Source organism: Hemibagrus wyckioides, linkage group LG04 (genome assembly GCF_019097595.1).
Source record: "Hemibagrus wyckioides isolate EC202008001 linkage group LG04, SWU_Hwy_1.0, whole genome shotgun sequence".
Classification (NCBI taxonomy): domain Eukaryota; kingdom Metazoa; phylum Chordata; class Actinopteri; order Siluriformes; family Bagridae; genus Hemibagrus; species Hemibagrus wyckioides.
This window is the reverse complement of record NC_080713.1, coordinates 30,907,230-30,924,553: the sequence shown is the minus strand read 5'-3', so window position 1 is coordinate 30,924,553 and position 17,324 is coordinate 30,907,230. Positions and strand designations below refer to the sequence as shown.

The window sequence follows — 17,324 nt, the reverse complement described above, 5'->3', positions numbered from 1 at the left end:
TCATCTCATTCACTTCGATTCAAAACCACATCAGTTTAAAATACCAAAAGCAAGCGATGCTTCACAAATGTACTACATAGTCATTATAAAAACAGATCAGTCAGTTAGCATATTGTTGGGGTTTAACAACATTTTTACAATCCAGCTGTAATTTATTTTTATTAAACAAACAATGTTCAGTCCTTCATCTGGTTCCATAAACAGATCTACACCCTGAATACATTTCCATATTAATAACACATGTACACAAACTCAGAGTTCTAAATAAGACACAGAATGTGTGGTACTGAAGCTCTTGGTCCAGGACCTGCACACTCACAGGAAGTACAGGAAGTCCTCCAGAGACTTCAGGGGTCAACAATAATGACTGTCTGAATTCCCAGTGCAAGAAAAATGCAATCAGCAAAATCTCACCCAATTAGCAAAGTATATCATTTGGCTGGGATAAATCTATTAAATGAAAATATAATTGATGGTGATTTTATTAACTATTTGATTAATGTATCCCCTGAAATGCTCACTACACTCAGAAAAAAAGGTAAACGATGGTACAAATAATGTTCCTCAGTAAATAACAGTTTTTTACCTTTTCAGTAATTGTACCTAAAATGTTACAGAAAATACCTCTGATACTATGTGGTACCTTTTAAGGTACAATTGAAATGAAGGTACAAAATCGTTCTCACATCAAGGATACAGTGTTAGACAGTTCCCTCGGTCACATTTGTCACAAATAATCATAATCTCTATGAACAAAAATATGATTAAATAGTAAAGTTATGAATCATGTCCATAACAAAAGATAAAGCAATATTTAAATTTACTTACAATCATTCATTATCATAAAGTTAGTGTCAAGAATGCCAGAGAGGAACAGACAAAGGAAAGCTTAAACCCCGGGAGGGGTATGTTTATTGAGTTGGATGAATACAGGTGGAAAAAGGAGAGAGGATGAAACTCAGCTTTGGAGTGATCTGGGAACCGGAGCTGGAGATGATCAGGCCGTGCACAGAGGTATGTAGAGCTGGAGATAGCAGCTAGCGTGGAGGGGAAAAAGGAGTCGAAGGTAGCAATAGGGAAAGTAGAGCCACGGGAATAGCTTTGTGGCTCATGCTAACGAGAGTCAGCGTGATAGCGAGTCGGCGTCTATTTGAGACCAGACGGAGATGGAGTGAAGTGAGTGAACTTAAATAGGGGAGTGGAGGTGATTACAAGACGAGGTGCAGGTCATCTAAATTAGTATTCGGGAGAGTGAGTGCGCTGGCGAGGGGACGGGTCCGGCGTGCCTGTGACAGTTAGGCCATAATAAAAATACTGGCAAGAACTAAAGCATGAATTGTGATATTTTTTATTGTGAAAACTAAATACGTTAAGAAGTTTTTAATAAATGTTTTCGTAGACAGTTATTATAAATACATTTACATTTAAATCGTCATTGGTATCCACACAATTTAGCATTTGCTTTTCACTGCGCATGTCACATCGCATAAATCCCGGCAAAGTACTGTCTCATACTTGATTGGTTGCTGTGTTAATGATTCAGCATAGCAACACGACGGTGATTGGTCAAAGGTTTTCCTCTCAGAACGAAGCAGATGAACGTTTCCAGTGTGGTTGGCCATGACTTTCAATTCTTTTATATCACAAAATTTGGATTTGGATGTTTTTAATTGTCAGATTACAAACAAGAAGAAATTTAAAGGTGAATTTTGACTATTTATGTTTATTTTCGAAGTCGAAATGTAAATGTTTCCACCCAACATGAAAACAAGCCAGTTAAGTTAGCTTATGTAGCTGTACTCAGTGTTGTAGCCAATGCTGTATACACTTTTTAATATTTTATATTAGTTAATGACTTTAGTATTAATATTACTATTAACTCTTTACTATTAGGCATAGCAACATGACCCTGATTGGCCTAAGCTGCTGCAGGGGGAAGCAAATTACGATCACAACCATAACCATGACTTTGGCCTCTTTATCATATATATATATATATATATATATATAAATATATAACAACCTCTGCAGCAATGCTGGCAGCACTCATATGTCTATTTCCCAAAGACGGCCTCCGGATATGACACTGAGCATGTGCACTCAACTTCTTTGGTGGACCATGGTGAGGCCTGTTCTGAGTGGAACCTGTCCTGTAAAACTGCTGTATGGTCTTTCCCACCGTGCTGCAGCTCAGTTTCAGGGTCTCGGCAATCTTCTTATAGCCCAGGCCATCTTTATGTAGAGCAACAATTCTTTTTTTCAGATCCTCAGAGAGTTCTTTGCCATGAGGTGCCATGTTGAACTTCCAGTGACCAGTATGAGAGAGTGTGAGAGCGATAACACCAAATTTAACACACCTGCTCCCCATTCACACCTGAGACCTTGTAACACTAACGAGTCACATGACACCGGGGAGGGGAAATGGCTAATTGGGCCCAATTTGGGGTGTAGTCACTTTTGTTGCCAACGGTTTAGACATTAATGGCTGTGTGTTGAGTTATTTTGAGGGGACAGTAAATTTACACTGTTATACAGGCTGGACACTCACTACTGTACATTGGAGCAGAGGGGCATTTCTTCAGTGTTGTCACATGAAAAGATATAATAAAATATTTACACAAATGTCAGGGGTGTACTCACTTTTGTGAGATACTGTATATATATATATATATATATATATATATATATATATATATATATATATATATATATATATATATGATTCAAGCATTTCAGGATCAGCCTCACAAAAATGGTGCTTATTTGGGCTTTTATCTTTTTTGATTGGACACTGCATTCCACACAATTACAAATACAGGAATGTTTATCTGCTGTGTCGAGAAATTGCAGATATTGTTATGGCACCAACAGTAAAAAGAGAAAGCCTTCCTATACAAGAGTTCCTATTGTAAGAGTTAAAAGGTGTATTTGACGTCATTACACCAAAGTGTCACTATCTAATACATTATGTGAGACTTATTTCATCTTATGATCTGCTGCATACTCATTGGTGCATGTGCTTTGGAAAGCAAGCATCAGTATTTTAAGAATGTATCTAACACCTGTAAAAACTTTATTAATATCACTACTTCTTTCAGGAAAAGACACGAATACAAACAGTGTTGGGAGTTTTCATCAGCAAGCATGTTGGGTGATTATAAAAAGTTACCAGAACGGGTGTGAGCACTCCATTTACATCTTTACCTAGAGAGCTTCAAAATGCACTTAAAGGTCATGAAAAATGTATGAAAGAGGTTTGTGTAAATAATGTAAAATATGCCACCAAAGATGTGTTTGTTATTGATGTTGTGCATACAGAAGAAGTTCCTTTATTCTTTCAGGTTAAGTATGTTTTATATGTAGTGTATTGTGGATACTGTGTGGAAAAATGTTGCTCCCACAATCGTTTGATTGTTATTTTCATGCATTTCATGTTTCATATGACAAAGACTGGTTTTGTATGATGCCAGGAGAGGAACTGGACTACCAGGCACTCGACTTTTATATGGCTGATGATCTTTTATATGTAGGAACCACATAGTCACTAAACTACAAAACAGTTTTGTGCACAACTCATTACAATGTTTTTGATTGTTTCATTTCTACTTTAAAGTTAAGTAAATTAAATAAATAGTATGTTAAGTAAGTGCAAGGGTATTGTGTGTGTGTGTGTGGGGGGGTATTGTATTGTGTACAATTTGTGAAAAGATTTATGTTATAGATCAGAAAATGTTTTATATACAACCCCTGGCAAAAAGTATGGAATCACCACTCTTGGAAGATGTTCATTCAATTGTTTAATTGTGTAGAAAAAAAAAATCACAGACATGCCACAAAACTATTTTCATTTAACATTCCAACCTTCTGGCTTTATGAAACACTTACAAAAATAAAAAAGAAAGAAAATTGTAGTCAATTGCAACTGTTTTTACAGATCAAACCGAGGAAAAAAATATGGACTCACTCAATTCTGAGGAAAATATTATGGAATCACCAGGTACTTTGCAGTTCTAAAACAAACACCTGTATCCGATTACATCTGCTGATTAGTCTGCAGTTAAAAAAGAGTGCTTGCACACCTTAGTGAGCTGTTGAACCGAGCTGATTGACATAAATCATGGCTCCAACATGAGAGATGTCAGTTGAAACAAAGGAGAGGATTCTAAAACTTCTTGAAGAAGGTAAATCTTCACGGAATGTTTCAAAAGATGCTGGTTGTTCCCAGTCAGCTGTGTCTAAAATCTGGACCAAGTACAAATCAAATGGGAAGGTTGTAAAAGAGAAGCGTATTGGTATACCAAGGAAGACATCAAAACATCAAGATAGAAAACTTAAAGCAATTTGCCTTGAAAACAGAAAATGGACAACAAAACAAATGAGGGACAAGTGGGCAGAAAGTGGAGTCAATGTCTGTGACCAAACTGTAAGAAATCGCCTAAAAGAAATGGGATTTACAGAAAAGCCAAACGAAAACCATCATTAACATCTAAACAGAAAAAAACAAGGTTTCAGTGGGATAAAGAAAAGCAATCATGGACTGTGGATGACCGGATGAGAGTGATATTCAGTGAAGAATCACCACTCTGCATTGGGCAGGGTGATGATGCTGGAACTTTGGTTTGGTTCCGATGAAGAAAACATGCAAATGTCCACAATCATTAATGACATGGGGTTGTATGTCAGGTAAAGGTATGGAAGAGATGACGGTCATTACATCCTCAATAAATGCACAAGTTTATATTGAGATTTTGGACACTGTTCTTATTCCATCAACTGAAAGGATGTTTGGTGATGATGACATCATTTTTCAGGATGATAATGCATCATGCAATAGGGCAAAAGCTATGAAAACTTTCCTTCAAGAAAGACATAATGTTAATGACATGGCCAGCAAATAGTACGGACCTCAATCCAATTGAAAATCTATGGTAGAAATGATAGAAAATTCACGACAAGGCTCCAACCTGCAAAGCTGATCTGGCAACTGCAATAAGAGAAAGTTGGAGTCGGACTGATGAAGAATGCTGTTTGTTGATAGTTAAATCCATGCCTAAGAGAATTCAAGCTGTTATAAAAGCCAGAGGTGGTGCAACAAAGTACTAGTGGTGTTTTTGTTTGGTGATTCCATAATATTTTCCTCAGAATTGAGTGATTCCATATTTTATTTCCTCGGTTTGATCTGTAAAAACAGCTGCAATTGACTACAGTTTTCTTTCTTTTTTATTTTTATGTGTTTCATAAAGCCAGAAGGTTGGAATGTTAAATGAAAATAGTTTTGTGGCATGTCTGTGATTGTTTTTTGTTTTTTTCTACACAATTAAACAATTGAGTGATGGAACCAAGAGTGGTGATTCCATACTTTTTGCCAGGGGCTGTACTGTAACATTGTTGTTAAAATGTATTTTTTTTTAAATGATTTTAAAAAAGTTATATTCAAATATTTTAGAAATGTTTATTGTAAATTAAAAATATGAATTTACACAAAAGGAAACATTACTGTAAACTGGGAGAAATTGTATAAACACATTTGATTAAAGTTACTGATATTAAATTGATGCCTTTTGGGTTCAGTTGTTGAATGTTCTTGTTGTTCAATAGGAAAAAGAACTTTAATATTTCAGAAAGGAACACTTTGGCCCAGTTAAAGCACAGTGTCTTGTCACTATTGTACCAGCAAGTTTAAAAAAACAAAACAAAAGGTACATTTTGGTTGCCCAAATCATTTCCTTAAAGGTATAAATTGGAATAGTACAAATTTGTTTCTTTATATTAAGGTACCATTCTGTCCCATTAAAAGGTACTGTGTAAAGTGACAATGGTTTGTACCTTCTTTGGTACCTTTTTTCTGAGAGGACAGAGATCAAGAAAATGTATGTGCTACATAAGCTGCACTTTATGTGATCTTTAATTAATTAATCAAATATTACCAGAGTTAAATAAAACTGTAATGAAAGATGATGTTTGTGTTTTATTATTTCATTTCATTTTCATTCTCTGTAGCACTTATCCGATCTATCCTCGTGTCACGGGGAGCCTGTGCCTATCTCAGGCATCATCGGGCATCAAGGCAGGATACACCCTGGATGGAGTGCCAACCCATAGAGTTGGATTAATTCAGGAAGGACATCAGTGAAAGCCTAGGTGTGAAATGCACAGTCCACCACTGAGTTATAGTATAGAGTTATAACACTGAGTGTTTGTACAGAAACACAGAGATTCTCATTTAAACATTAATACAAATATTGACAATCTTATAATAGTAAAATAGAAACCCAAAAGAAATCAAACAGACAAATCTCCTCTCTTTCTCACACACACACACACACACACAATTAAATAAACAAATGGATAAAAGAATATTTGAATAAATGAACTATTACTGTAATTCACTCTAGTGGAATGAGCATCACTTAGTAATATTTTCTGTCATTTTATTAGCCTTCCAAAAAAAAAACCTCCAGTTAAGAATGTGGGAATGCAGTGGAGCTCTCACACAGTTTTACTGTAGGGTTTAATTCTGTGTGTCTTGTTAGCCGGATTGGGAGGAAGGTCTCTCGGTAAGGTAAAACAGTCTCTCATTTCTAAATGCTGTGTTCAAAACTACTCATAAATGCTGGGATGTAAAAAAGGAAAATCTATCAACTCTTATAAAATAAATAAACAAACAAATTAATAAATAAATCCTTCTGAAGATTGTGATTATCCTCAGAATCTCAACATTAGTTTGTATGAATGTTTCATTTACTATATTTTTGCTTTCACAAAGTTGCTGCCAGTCAAAATTAACTTTAAGAAACATTAAGTTGTTTGTCTTCTTTAATTATTTAGTTTTATTTCACATTGTGTCTGTGAAGTTGAACAACATTGAACAAGTTCAAACTTCAGAATACCAAATTTATCATGCAAAATCACTGGATTCATAATTTAGAGTATTTTCGACTTTCTGCTGTTTTTATTTTATTTGTACAAGTTATATCCTCTTTAATCTAAACAGAGCTTTAATATGAGGAAACTTAGTCTGATTTTATTAGGCAAATTTTAGTTTGATGAATTCCTGATAATTTCTCATCCAATAGGTGGCGCTGTTGCTGACTGGACACAGTTCATCATTCTACATGTAAACATTTCTGATAGAGGATTAGAGCATCACCTTCATCTGGTGCTACTGATTTGTGTGTAATTAATGTAGTGAAGAACATGATAACATTTAAGACTTTATATTCAGCTATAACCTTAACATAGTCATTTAAAATAAAAAATAAAAACACCAGCAGGAGGAAATTCCAGACATAGTAAAGGATTCTGTTTATTATGAAGACATTTTACATCCATAAGAAATAATTCATAAATTTAAGACAGATTCAGTCTGAGTGTGAAAGAGAACTAGAACAGAGTCAGACTTCCTCTTCTCTCACTTTCTTACCATCAGCTTTATTTCAGTTTGTGCTGAATAAGAGATTTAGGGTTAAAGGAAGGACCATTAACCAGAACATGGACAAAAACCAACACTTACATTTGGATCTATTTTATTGTCCAGAAAGTGAATTCTCTGAAATAGGAGTCAGTTCCCTACAGAACACAGGACACTTTTGTCTCCTTCTGTCCTGCATTGATGAGTTTCTCTGGTGTTTATCTGCTACTGTTTGTTCCATGGTTTGGAGGTGGGACTGCTTGTGGAGCTCCTGTTTTGTTGCCTCTGTGTATTAGTGGTGTTACTGACTTGTCTTCTGTTCTCTGATCTTCTAGAAACTTCCTGAAGGATGACTTGTGGAGTCAGTGAGTGTCCCACTACTGACCTGGTTCTGCTGAGTGTAATCATCATCATCCACACTGCTCCCTCCATTACTGTACACACTGCTCCCTCCATTACTGTACACACTGCTCCCTCCATTACTGTACACACTGCTCCATACATTACTGTACACACTGCTCCATACATTACTGTACACACTGCTCCATACATTACTGTACACACTGCTCCCTCCATTACTGTACACACTGCTCCATACATTACTGTACACACTGCTCCCTCCATTACTGTACACACTGCTCCCTCCATTACTGTACACACTGCTCCTTACATTACTGTACACACTGCTTCCTCTCTGTTCTGTGTCTTTGTTCCTTCTAGTGTACAGAGAACTCAGCTTCCAGAGAGAGCTGTTTATCAGGTCAGTTATCACCAGTGAAGAAATGGATCAGCGTGTGGATTTATTAATATCTGTAAAATCAAACCAGATAAAATGTTCAGCACTGTACCCTGTGTCATTTCTCTTATCCATTTATTTGATCACATTTAGTTTAACTGAATAAACACAAGAAATATGAGATAAAAGTAGAATAATCATGAATGATCAGATTAGTGCAGTGGGTTTTCTGTAGAACAGAAACAGATCAGGTCAAAGTTCACTTCTGTTAAATCTGATCCACAAGAAGTCATTAACATGCAGTGATGAGTTACTGTTGGGGTTTAATTCTGATCCTACATTCTGAAGTTATATTCTATGTGTTTCTGTCAATACAATTACTAACATCATGCTGATTTGATTATTAGGGCCCAAGCACTAGCAGTGCGAAGGGCCCTCTTGTTCTTCTAAGGATTATTCTTTTCTTTTTTTCCCCCCAATCATCCGGGCAATCAGCAGACAGGTCGGATTCTATCATTAGGACGTCACTGTGGCTCGGCCCTGGGTGTGGCACACACCCGTCACAGCGGCCTCTGTAAAATTCTGCTGCATAGCAGATATATACTTGCACGTATCCATGTAAAACCTGGTCCACACTTAGATCTCATTGAACTGAACAACTTTCACACTGCATGTCATTAAGTCTAATTCACAGGAAGTGAGTTGTTTTGAATTATTTTGAATTATTTTGAGTTGTTTGCAAAACACACCCAATGGAATTTGAAATACTCCTCCTAGGGAATAGATACAATCGCCACCAAACCCAGGCTAATATGATCTCAAGACACTGATAATGTAAGTTGATGAGGGATTTTTGATCTCAAACAGTTCAGCCGTGAGAAGCCCTTAAACTTATGACAAATGAAACGAAACAGGAAGTAGCTAATAACTTCTGTGTACATTACGTGATCTACATGAGACCTTAGGATTATGTTAAGCATTGAAAGCTGATCACACTGATATGACAACTGTGAGTCTCGGTCATAGCGCCACCAACTGGCAACAGGAAGTGTGTCACTTTTTGAAATCTCTAATATTTTCTCCCTTACTATCACCTGATTTGGTTCAGAATCAGTCAGAATAATGTCAGGACATCGCTGATGTCAAACTGTGAAGGAATGAAACCTTCAAAATCGTGTTACTATGGCGGCGATTTACATGGGAACATAATAGAAGAAAATGAATGTACGAGTGGAAAGGCCTAATGTTCCAAAATATTTCACATATAAAGTGCAAATGTTTGAGAAAGGCCAGTGTGGCTGGTCCCCGGGTGTGGCACAGGGCTGTCACAGCGCCCCCTGGAACTTTGCCAGAAATATAGCTGCACAGCTCATATTCACTTGCACGTATATGCATGAGAGCCGGGATACATTTAGATCTCATTGAACTAAATGATGTTCATCCACCTGTCATGGGATCTGCTTAACAGGAAGTCAGTTATTTTGGGATGTTTGAAAAACGCACCCAAAGGAATTTGATTTACTCCTCCTAGGGGATTTATATGATTTTGACCAAACAGGGTCCAATATGATCTGAAGACATTGAGGATCTAAAATTGTGAAGGAATTCTTGATATATCAAGTGGTTCAGCCATGAGGAGCCCTTAAACTTATTTATTAAACTTATTATCGATTAATTTGAATTTATGGTTTATGTCGATGTTGGAAAACAAAAATCGATTTTACGGTTTCACTTTGGTTTGGCAGAGCGAGCTTCCGTAATTCTGTGATGCAAAGGACTTCTTTCCAAGAGAGGCTCGGTTTCTTGTGACGGGGAGGAGCCGAAGACTGCCGCCGTAATCATATGGAATTTAAAGGGGACTGAGGCAATCATGAATTTGTGTAGAGTTTATGGAGAATCGCAGAATTTTACAGGGGCTAAGTAAAAATGTTAAAAACGGTCTAGCGATGAAAACAGCTCTTCTCCGTCTTTCAGCGCGTTCTTCAATCCGCAGACCATGGCGTCACAGAGCGAGGATCAGAGGACAAGTGTCTGTGTGTGTGATCAGGAAGACTCGTATTTGTCTTGTGCAGTACTCAAATGTTATACACATCTATGCAATACAGTGGAATGCTGCAATAAGTTTACCATCCTACCCTGTTAGTCAAACCTTTATTTTATTTATTTAATTATATTTTTTTACTATTATACATTTGGGGCTGAGTCCCCCTTAAATGAAAATCCTAGACTCGCCCCTGATTGTGCCCACATACACAGTGTGTTAGTTGCATGTTGAACTGCTTTAAAAAATTGTTTTTCTTAAGGGATTTTTTTTTTCCAGGTAACAATTATATTATAAAAAGTGATTTAAGTTAAGTCCGCAGTTCCCACTGTGTCTGGTATGCCTGGGTGGAGATGGCACCGTTGCTTGGGCCCGATCATATATTATCATATATATTTCATCATATATATTTTACATTACTCTCACACTGCACTCTAACACTCTGTGTGTTCAGGTTACTTACATTAGCTGTCGTCCTGAATGCTTCAGTATCACCTCCAATGGTCTGACTGAATTTCCCAGTTTATTCTCTCTCAGATTCAGCTCTTTCAGATGTGAGGAGTTTAATATGAGAGCCTCAGTCAGAGAAGCACAGCCTCTATCTGTTATTCTGCATTTAATTAACCTGCAGAGAGAAAAGATTTTAGTTTCTTTACTTCACAGAACTAAATAATGATGAAGGCATGTGTGTAAAATGAGAAGCATAAATATAACAGTAAAGTATTTATCTACATTGTTATTGTGTATTAGAAAAGATGTGTGTATGGTCTGTGAAAAACAACTCTAAAGTGTAATCCTGCATCATTATAAAGATTATTTAAGTTTCATCACATCACTGAGTTCAAATAAATCTCACACTTGATTCACTTCCTACTGAAATCCACTTCTCAGTAGAGCAAAGCACCTCACTGCTATAACTACTGTATACCTCTCACTACTTGTTCCTAATCCCACATCCTCCTCATCACCAGAGTTCAAATAAATCTTTATTTAATCTTTATAATTATAATTACTGATGTAGCGCCCCTTACCTTCTTCCTTGATATCTTCGTAAGGAGCACCAGATTCAGTACACTAATGCCTACGAGATGTTGTATTTAGGCCCCTCTGAAGTCACTGCATGTAAATACGCTATTCTAGAAGGTTACTGATGTTTGGCGATCTGTAGTTATTCACAGCTTATCCTACCCAACACTCATGAAATAACAAAACTCTTGGATGAGTAACAACAAAAAGATTTTAATCAGAATAGAATAAAAGAGTCAAAATAGCTAAAAAGAAAAAGGGAAAGAACTTGAGAATGTGTGTTAGATTCACTCCATCACACTGACACCAAATGAAATATCTCCAATAACAGAATTCAGCAAGTCTGTCACCTGTGTATGAAATACCACGGATCACAATGGACTGACCAACTTAACACACAGGGAATGAAATACAAAACAGCTCATACCCAATATAACAACCCTACTCTGCATACTCACAGTCCTCAAGCATGCTAATGAACATAATAATAACAAATATCAATCACGGTGGGCCCACACATACACACACACACACACACACACACACACACACACACAGTTAGCATACTCAAACCCTCTCCCCACCCGCCCCGTAGCAGGCCTGGATCGTGGCTGGAGTACGTTGTGGCCGATATATAACAAAACACTGGCCTCTTCACTCTTCCGAGCATAAAACAAAACACAAGGGGACCTGAATTCCTTTTGGAAACGGTAGATGATCGCGAAACCGCGTGGTAGGCCTCTCACCGGTCCTCGTCCCGTGTTTTCACTAACAGCCGAAACGGGTCACACTCCGACGCAGCCAGAGGAACTCCAGACCTCACGGTGATCTGGATCGCTGTCTGGTTTCCCTCGTATTAATCCCACGATAGACTTGCATTGACTTTAGTCCTTATCCTGGTTAGCGTTAGGCTAACTTGAAACACAGTCTGTCTCACCGCTAACTACTAGCGAATGACGTAGCCGCAATGATGGAAAAATATGCGCAACCACTCTGAAATAAACAGCGGGATTACTCGCCTCTCGTGTACACCCACGTTTTCATGCTCTACAAAGTACTCCTACAATGAGTTATTGCTTAATTCACTGTATTTCCTGCAACTTCCCAGCTCAATCATGCCGACCTGCTGCTCCGTCAGTTGCCTTTTTTTTCCATCCCCCTCTTAATTTTCTCTCCCCCAGGAGGGCGGGTCTTAACCCATACAAGCCAATAAAAAGATTACCCAATCTAACTGTAGGGCAAAAGCACAGTTTTCACCTGCACACAACAGTCTAATTTATTACATATCTCACACATTTTGTGACTCTGCATAAGAAGCATTAGACTTCATTAACATTTTAGCTCTGTATGAGAAAAATAAGCACAAATAGTAGTAACAAACAATATAACCCACTAAATTCTAGAACTATAGTCTAGTGGGTTACACTGATAATAAATCTAATCTAGAGAGCAAGTTAGACACGTTAGTTAGACATTACTAGCTAGGACTGGGAAGAGCTTTGTTCTGGTTAGTGATTTTTATTAGAAAGCTGTTTCATCACATCACTGAGTTACTCACAGCAGTTTCTCCAGTTTACACTCGTGTTTTTTCAGTAGATCACAGAGCTTCTCCACTCCTGAGTCTCCCAGTTCACACTCACTCAGATCCAGCTCTCTGATGTGTGATGGATTTGTACAGAGAGCTGAAGACAAATCAGCACAGGATTTCCCTCTTACACTCTTCCATAGTCTGCAGAAAAGGAAACAGTTTAGTCCAACATGAGAAATGGCAGAAATAAGAACACTAACATTTCTAAACTCTGTTTTCTGTTCTTCTAGAACGTTTATATCAAAATATAATTCTAACCACCAGGAGTATAATAAAAAAATTAACTTTGACCTAACCTAACCTTTCAATAAATAAACAAATACTTTGTTTTAGTATTTGTTATAATAAGGTTTTTTTAGAGACATGAACATCCAAATGAACACTAGAGCTAAAGTAACGGGATGTACGGTGTTATTTCCCTTAAAACACTCATTCAGAAAGAGTTTTCGCAAGAACAAGGTGATTCCCTGTGTAACTCAGAGGCAGTCAGTTGTAAATGTGGTCAGAAAAAACAAGCTGCTGGACCTTACAATAAAAGAGTAATGTGTAATAATAAAAAGTCCATGAGACATTTTGTCCTGTGTTTTGTTCCCTGTGCTCCTCTACAATAATTACAACTTAAGGCACCCATTTACGTGATCAGTTCAGACTCAGAAACATGAGAGATATAAGAGAATTTCTTAAAAATCTGAGATAGCATATAGGAAATAGTTTCAGCATCTGGCAGTGTGGTGTGCCAACAACAATCTTCACTGAACCAAGGAGGTGATTGTGGACTACTGGTGGACCAGGAAGGACCACACACACACACCTACACTGATGCTTCAAGTTTCTGTGTCCATCTTTCTGGACCCTCAATACCTCCACTCTAATCAAAAAGGCAGAACAGCCCCTCTACGTCCTTAGGAAACTAAGGAAAGCTCACCTGTCACCCCATAACCTGCTGAACTTTTACTGCTGCACTACAGAAAGTATACTGACAAACTACATCAGTGTGGTGCAGCAACTACATTGTCTCACACCAGAAGTCCCTCCAGCAGGAAGTGAAAACTGCACCATACATCACTGGTGTTCGGCTACCCTCCATCAAAGACACTGATCAAACTCTGGGCTAAACTTATGATCACTTACCTACATGATCTCATCAAACAGGGATATCTTTATGACCTAGAAAATCTTTCTGTTCTGATAAACATGTGCTAAATACAAGCTCTCTGTGACAGTCAACTGCTTCCTCTCCTATAACAGATCAGTCAGCCTGATAGTAAAACACGTCACCCACCACATCTGTTTTCTGCTGATGCCTTTGCTGTTTATAGAGAGTACCGCACCCAAGTTTTGTATAAATTCTGCATGTCCATCTCGATAAACAAGTTTTGATTAAAAGTTATTGTTATTGTATAGTTTTGCTATTCAATCACCATCTGTGTGTGACTCTTTTGGTACTCTCTTCCCTGAATTCAGCTCAGACAGCAGGAGCAGTGAGACTCTGACTTCTTCACTTGAAACGTTGCCTAATGAGGGTGAGAAGCATAATTAAAGACATTTCTCACCCCAACCACAGACCATTTAATCCTTTCCCATTTGGAAGATGTTACAGGAGTCTTCACTGTCACACCAGCAGATTCAGGATACCAGAAATAGGTGCCTCTGCTGGTGCAGTATCCAGACCCAAATGCAGGGATAACATGAAATATGGGGATTTTATTATTGAATAACAAAAACTACAGACACATGGAAACACTGGAGAAAACTCGGCAACTAAGAACAAACAAAAACAACCACATAACAACCAGCAGAAACTAGGAGGCACACCCAGGAAACAAAAGACAATAACTCAGCCAAAACACAAACAGCAGGGATAAATAGGGAAGGTAATCATTGAAACATAAGGAATAGGTGTGCAGAGGGGGGGAAAGGGGAGGAAGGATCGATTGAGGCAAGCACAAGTGCAAAGACAACATAAACAAAAGCACATGGGAACATAAAGAATCCCTGCCAGACTGCCCTCTGGTGTTCTGGCAGGGAAGTGTCCAGCAGTCCAATGACACAGTAAGTTTCTTCCCCTCAGCTGAAAGCCTACTGAAATCTAATCTCAGCCTCTGAACACTACATCTCACTTGGACACTCAATACATAATACTTACTGTAAAAAAAAAAACAAAAAAACAAAACTTGTACAGTATAATAATCTGCCTCCACACTTCACTTTATCATGTTTCTTATTGTCTCCTGATATTTTTGCACATTCTTCAGCATTTCTACATCATAATGTCACTTGCACTGTCATATATGTCTAGCTGTCAGCATTAACACATTAATGTAGACCAAAAGATTTTAGCTAAAACACTAGCCATTAGGCTCAACAAGTTGTTAGGAAATTTGGTGAAACCAGATCAGACTGGCTTTGTTTTGGGTCATAATTCTGTTAAGAATTTTCATCGTTTGTTCAAAATCTTATACTCTTCCCAGATAAACCAGTCTGATCTGGTGATCTTGTCCTACGATGCTAAAAAGGGATTTGACTCTGCTACAATTTCACATAATTTTGTCACCTCCCTTTGCTTTATTTAGGGGTACACGTCACGTTGCCTGTTTTCTTACCTTCTTTTTTCTTTGGTCATTGAGCCTCTAGCAGAAGCTATTCACTCTGATGAGAGAATTCATGGGCTCCATATTAAAACCACTACTAATAAAATATCTAATGCTAATGATATCCTACTATATGTGACTAAATCCAAGACTAGTATTCCTGTAATATTAAAAGTCATTGAAAAATATTAAGATGTTTTTTCTCCTTCAACTATTACATCTGTTTAAAAACACCTCTTTGTTTCTTCACAAGTCTTTTGTTAGCAACCTTACAAAATTATTCTTTCCGTTTATCTGGTATTTGTCACAACACACACGGAGACAGAGAGCAGATCCAACACGGCTTTTAATAACCAAGGCAGGGGAAAAAAGGCAATATGACGAACGGAAATATCCAACTCGAAATACTAGAGCAGTAACTCGGTACTCTCACGCTAACAGTCTCAATACTAGCCGCTGTGCTCTGCAGGTGAGGGCTTTAAGTAGGCGCCGTGTGATTGGGTGCAGGTGGCGCGATTAAAAGTCCGGTGATTGGGAGCGCGGGGGTGCGGCTGAGGTGTGTGTGCCGGTGACAGACGTCCGAGAGCGACGATGGGGGCGGCCGCGGCCTCTGGGAGCGGGTCGGTCTGGGTGGTGCTGATGGAAGTCGGCGAGCAGTGCCGGATCGAGGATGTCATCCCGGTCCACCCATGATCTTTCCTCGGGACCATACCCCTCCCAGTCGACCAGATATTGTAGACGGCCGCCACGTCGTCTGGAGTTCATTATCTCTCGGACCTGGTAGACCGTGTTGTCTGCGTCGATCTGGGGCGGCGACGAGATCTCGGACTCTGTAGGAGGAGGGAGAACAGGGTTAGTGTATGGTTTCAGAAGAGACGCATGGAAGGTGGGTGAGATTCGGTAGTGCGCAGGTAGGATGAGTTCGTAGGACACATCATTTATGCGCCTACGGATGTTGAAGGGACCAATATAGCGGGGGCTGAGCATTCTACAGGGCAGTTTGAGGCGGATGTCCCGGGTGGAAAGCCATACTCGGTCACCTGGATGGTAGCACGGTGCTTCTTCTCGCAGGTGGACATGCGCCGATTCCCAAATCCTCTCACTCTCTCGGAACCAGTGGTCGACCGAAGGTATTTCAGCAGGTTCGCGAGACCACGGGAACAGAGGCGGCTGATAGCCGAGTATGCACTGAAAAGGGGTGAGTCCGGTGGTTTCCTGGCGGAGTGAGTTTTGTGCATACTCAGCCCAGGGCAGGTATTGGCTCCAGTCATGCTGGCGTTCATGGCAGTATGCTCGGAGGTAGTGCCCAATTTCCTGGATTTTCCGTTCCGTTTGGCCGTTAGATTGTGGGTGGTAACCAAAGGATAAGCTTACAGATGTACTCAGTTGTCCTAAGAAACCTCTCCATACCCTGGAGATAAACTGGGGCCCTCTATCTGACACAATATCTTCGGGAATGCCGAATTGTCTGAACACTTGGTGGAAGAGGGCTTTAGCTGTTTCCAGGGCAGTGGGTAAGCCCTTGAGGGGTATGAGTTTACAAGCTTTAGAAAATCGGTCTACCACGACGAGGATGGTGGTGAAGCCTTCCGACGCGGGCAGGTCGGTAATGAAGTCCACTCCCAGATGGGACCATGGTCGGTGGGGAATAGGGAGTGGCATGAGTGTCCCTTCCGGTAAGCGGCGGGGTGTGGAAATCACGGCACAAACGGAACAACCTTTCACAAACTGGTTTACATCCTTATTCATTTTTGGCCACCAATACCTGTTCTGGAGGAGTGAGAGGGTGCGTTGTCTGCCCGGATGGCCGGAGCCTAAAGACGAGTGTACAGAGTCCAGGAGGTTAAGACGGAGGGGCGCGGGAACGTAGATTTTGCCTACTGGGCTCCCCGGCAGAGCGGGTTCATTCGCGGAGGCGGCACAGATTTCCT

General features: G+C 39.2%; 1 protein-coding gene across 1 annotated transcript in view; it reads right to left on the bottom strand.

Moving 5' to 3' along the window:
* Positions 1 to 7,264: 7,264 nt before the first annotated feature.
* The window catches only part of LOC131351569 (ribonuclease inhibitor-like), a 42,102-nt gene continuing 32,042 nt past the window's right edge, over positions 7,265 to 17,324 (bottom strand). The window contains exons 9-11 of the mRNA XM_058386988.1: positions 12,773 to 12,943; positions 10,652 to 10,813; positions 7,265 to 8,221 (exon numbers count right to left, since the gene is read on the bottom strand). Of these exons, the coding sequence (XP_058242971.1) occupies positions 8,215 to 8,221; positions 10,652 to 10,813; positions 12,773 to 12,943 (340 nt within the window). The 3' untranslated portion in view covers positions 7,265 to 8,214. The remainder of the gene's footprint in view (positions 8,222 to 10,651; positions 10,814 to 12,772; positions 12,944 to 17,324) is intronic.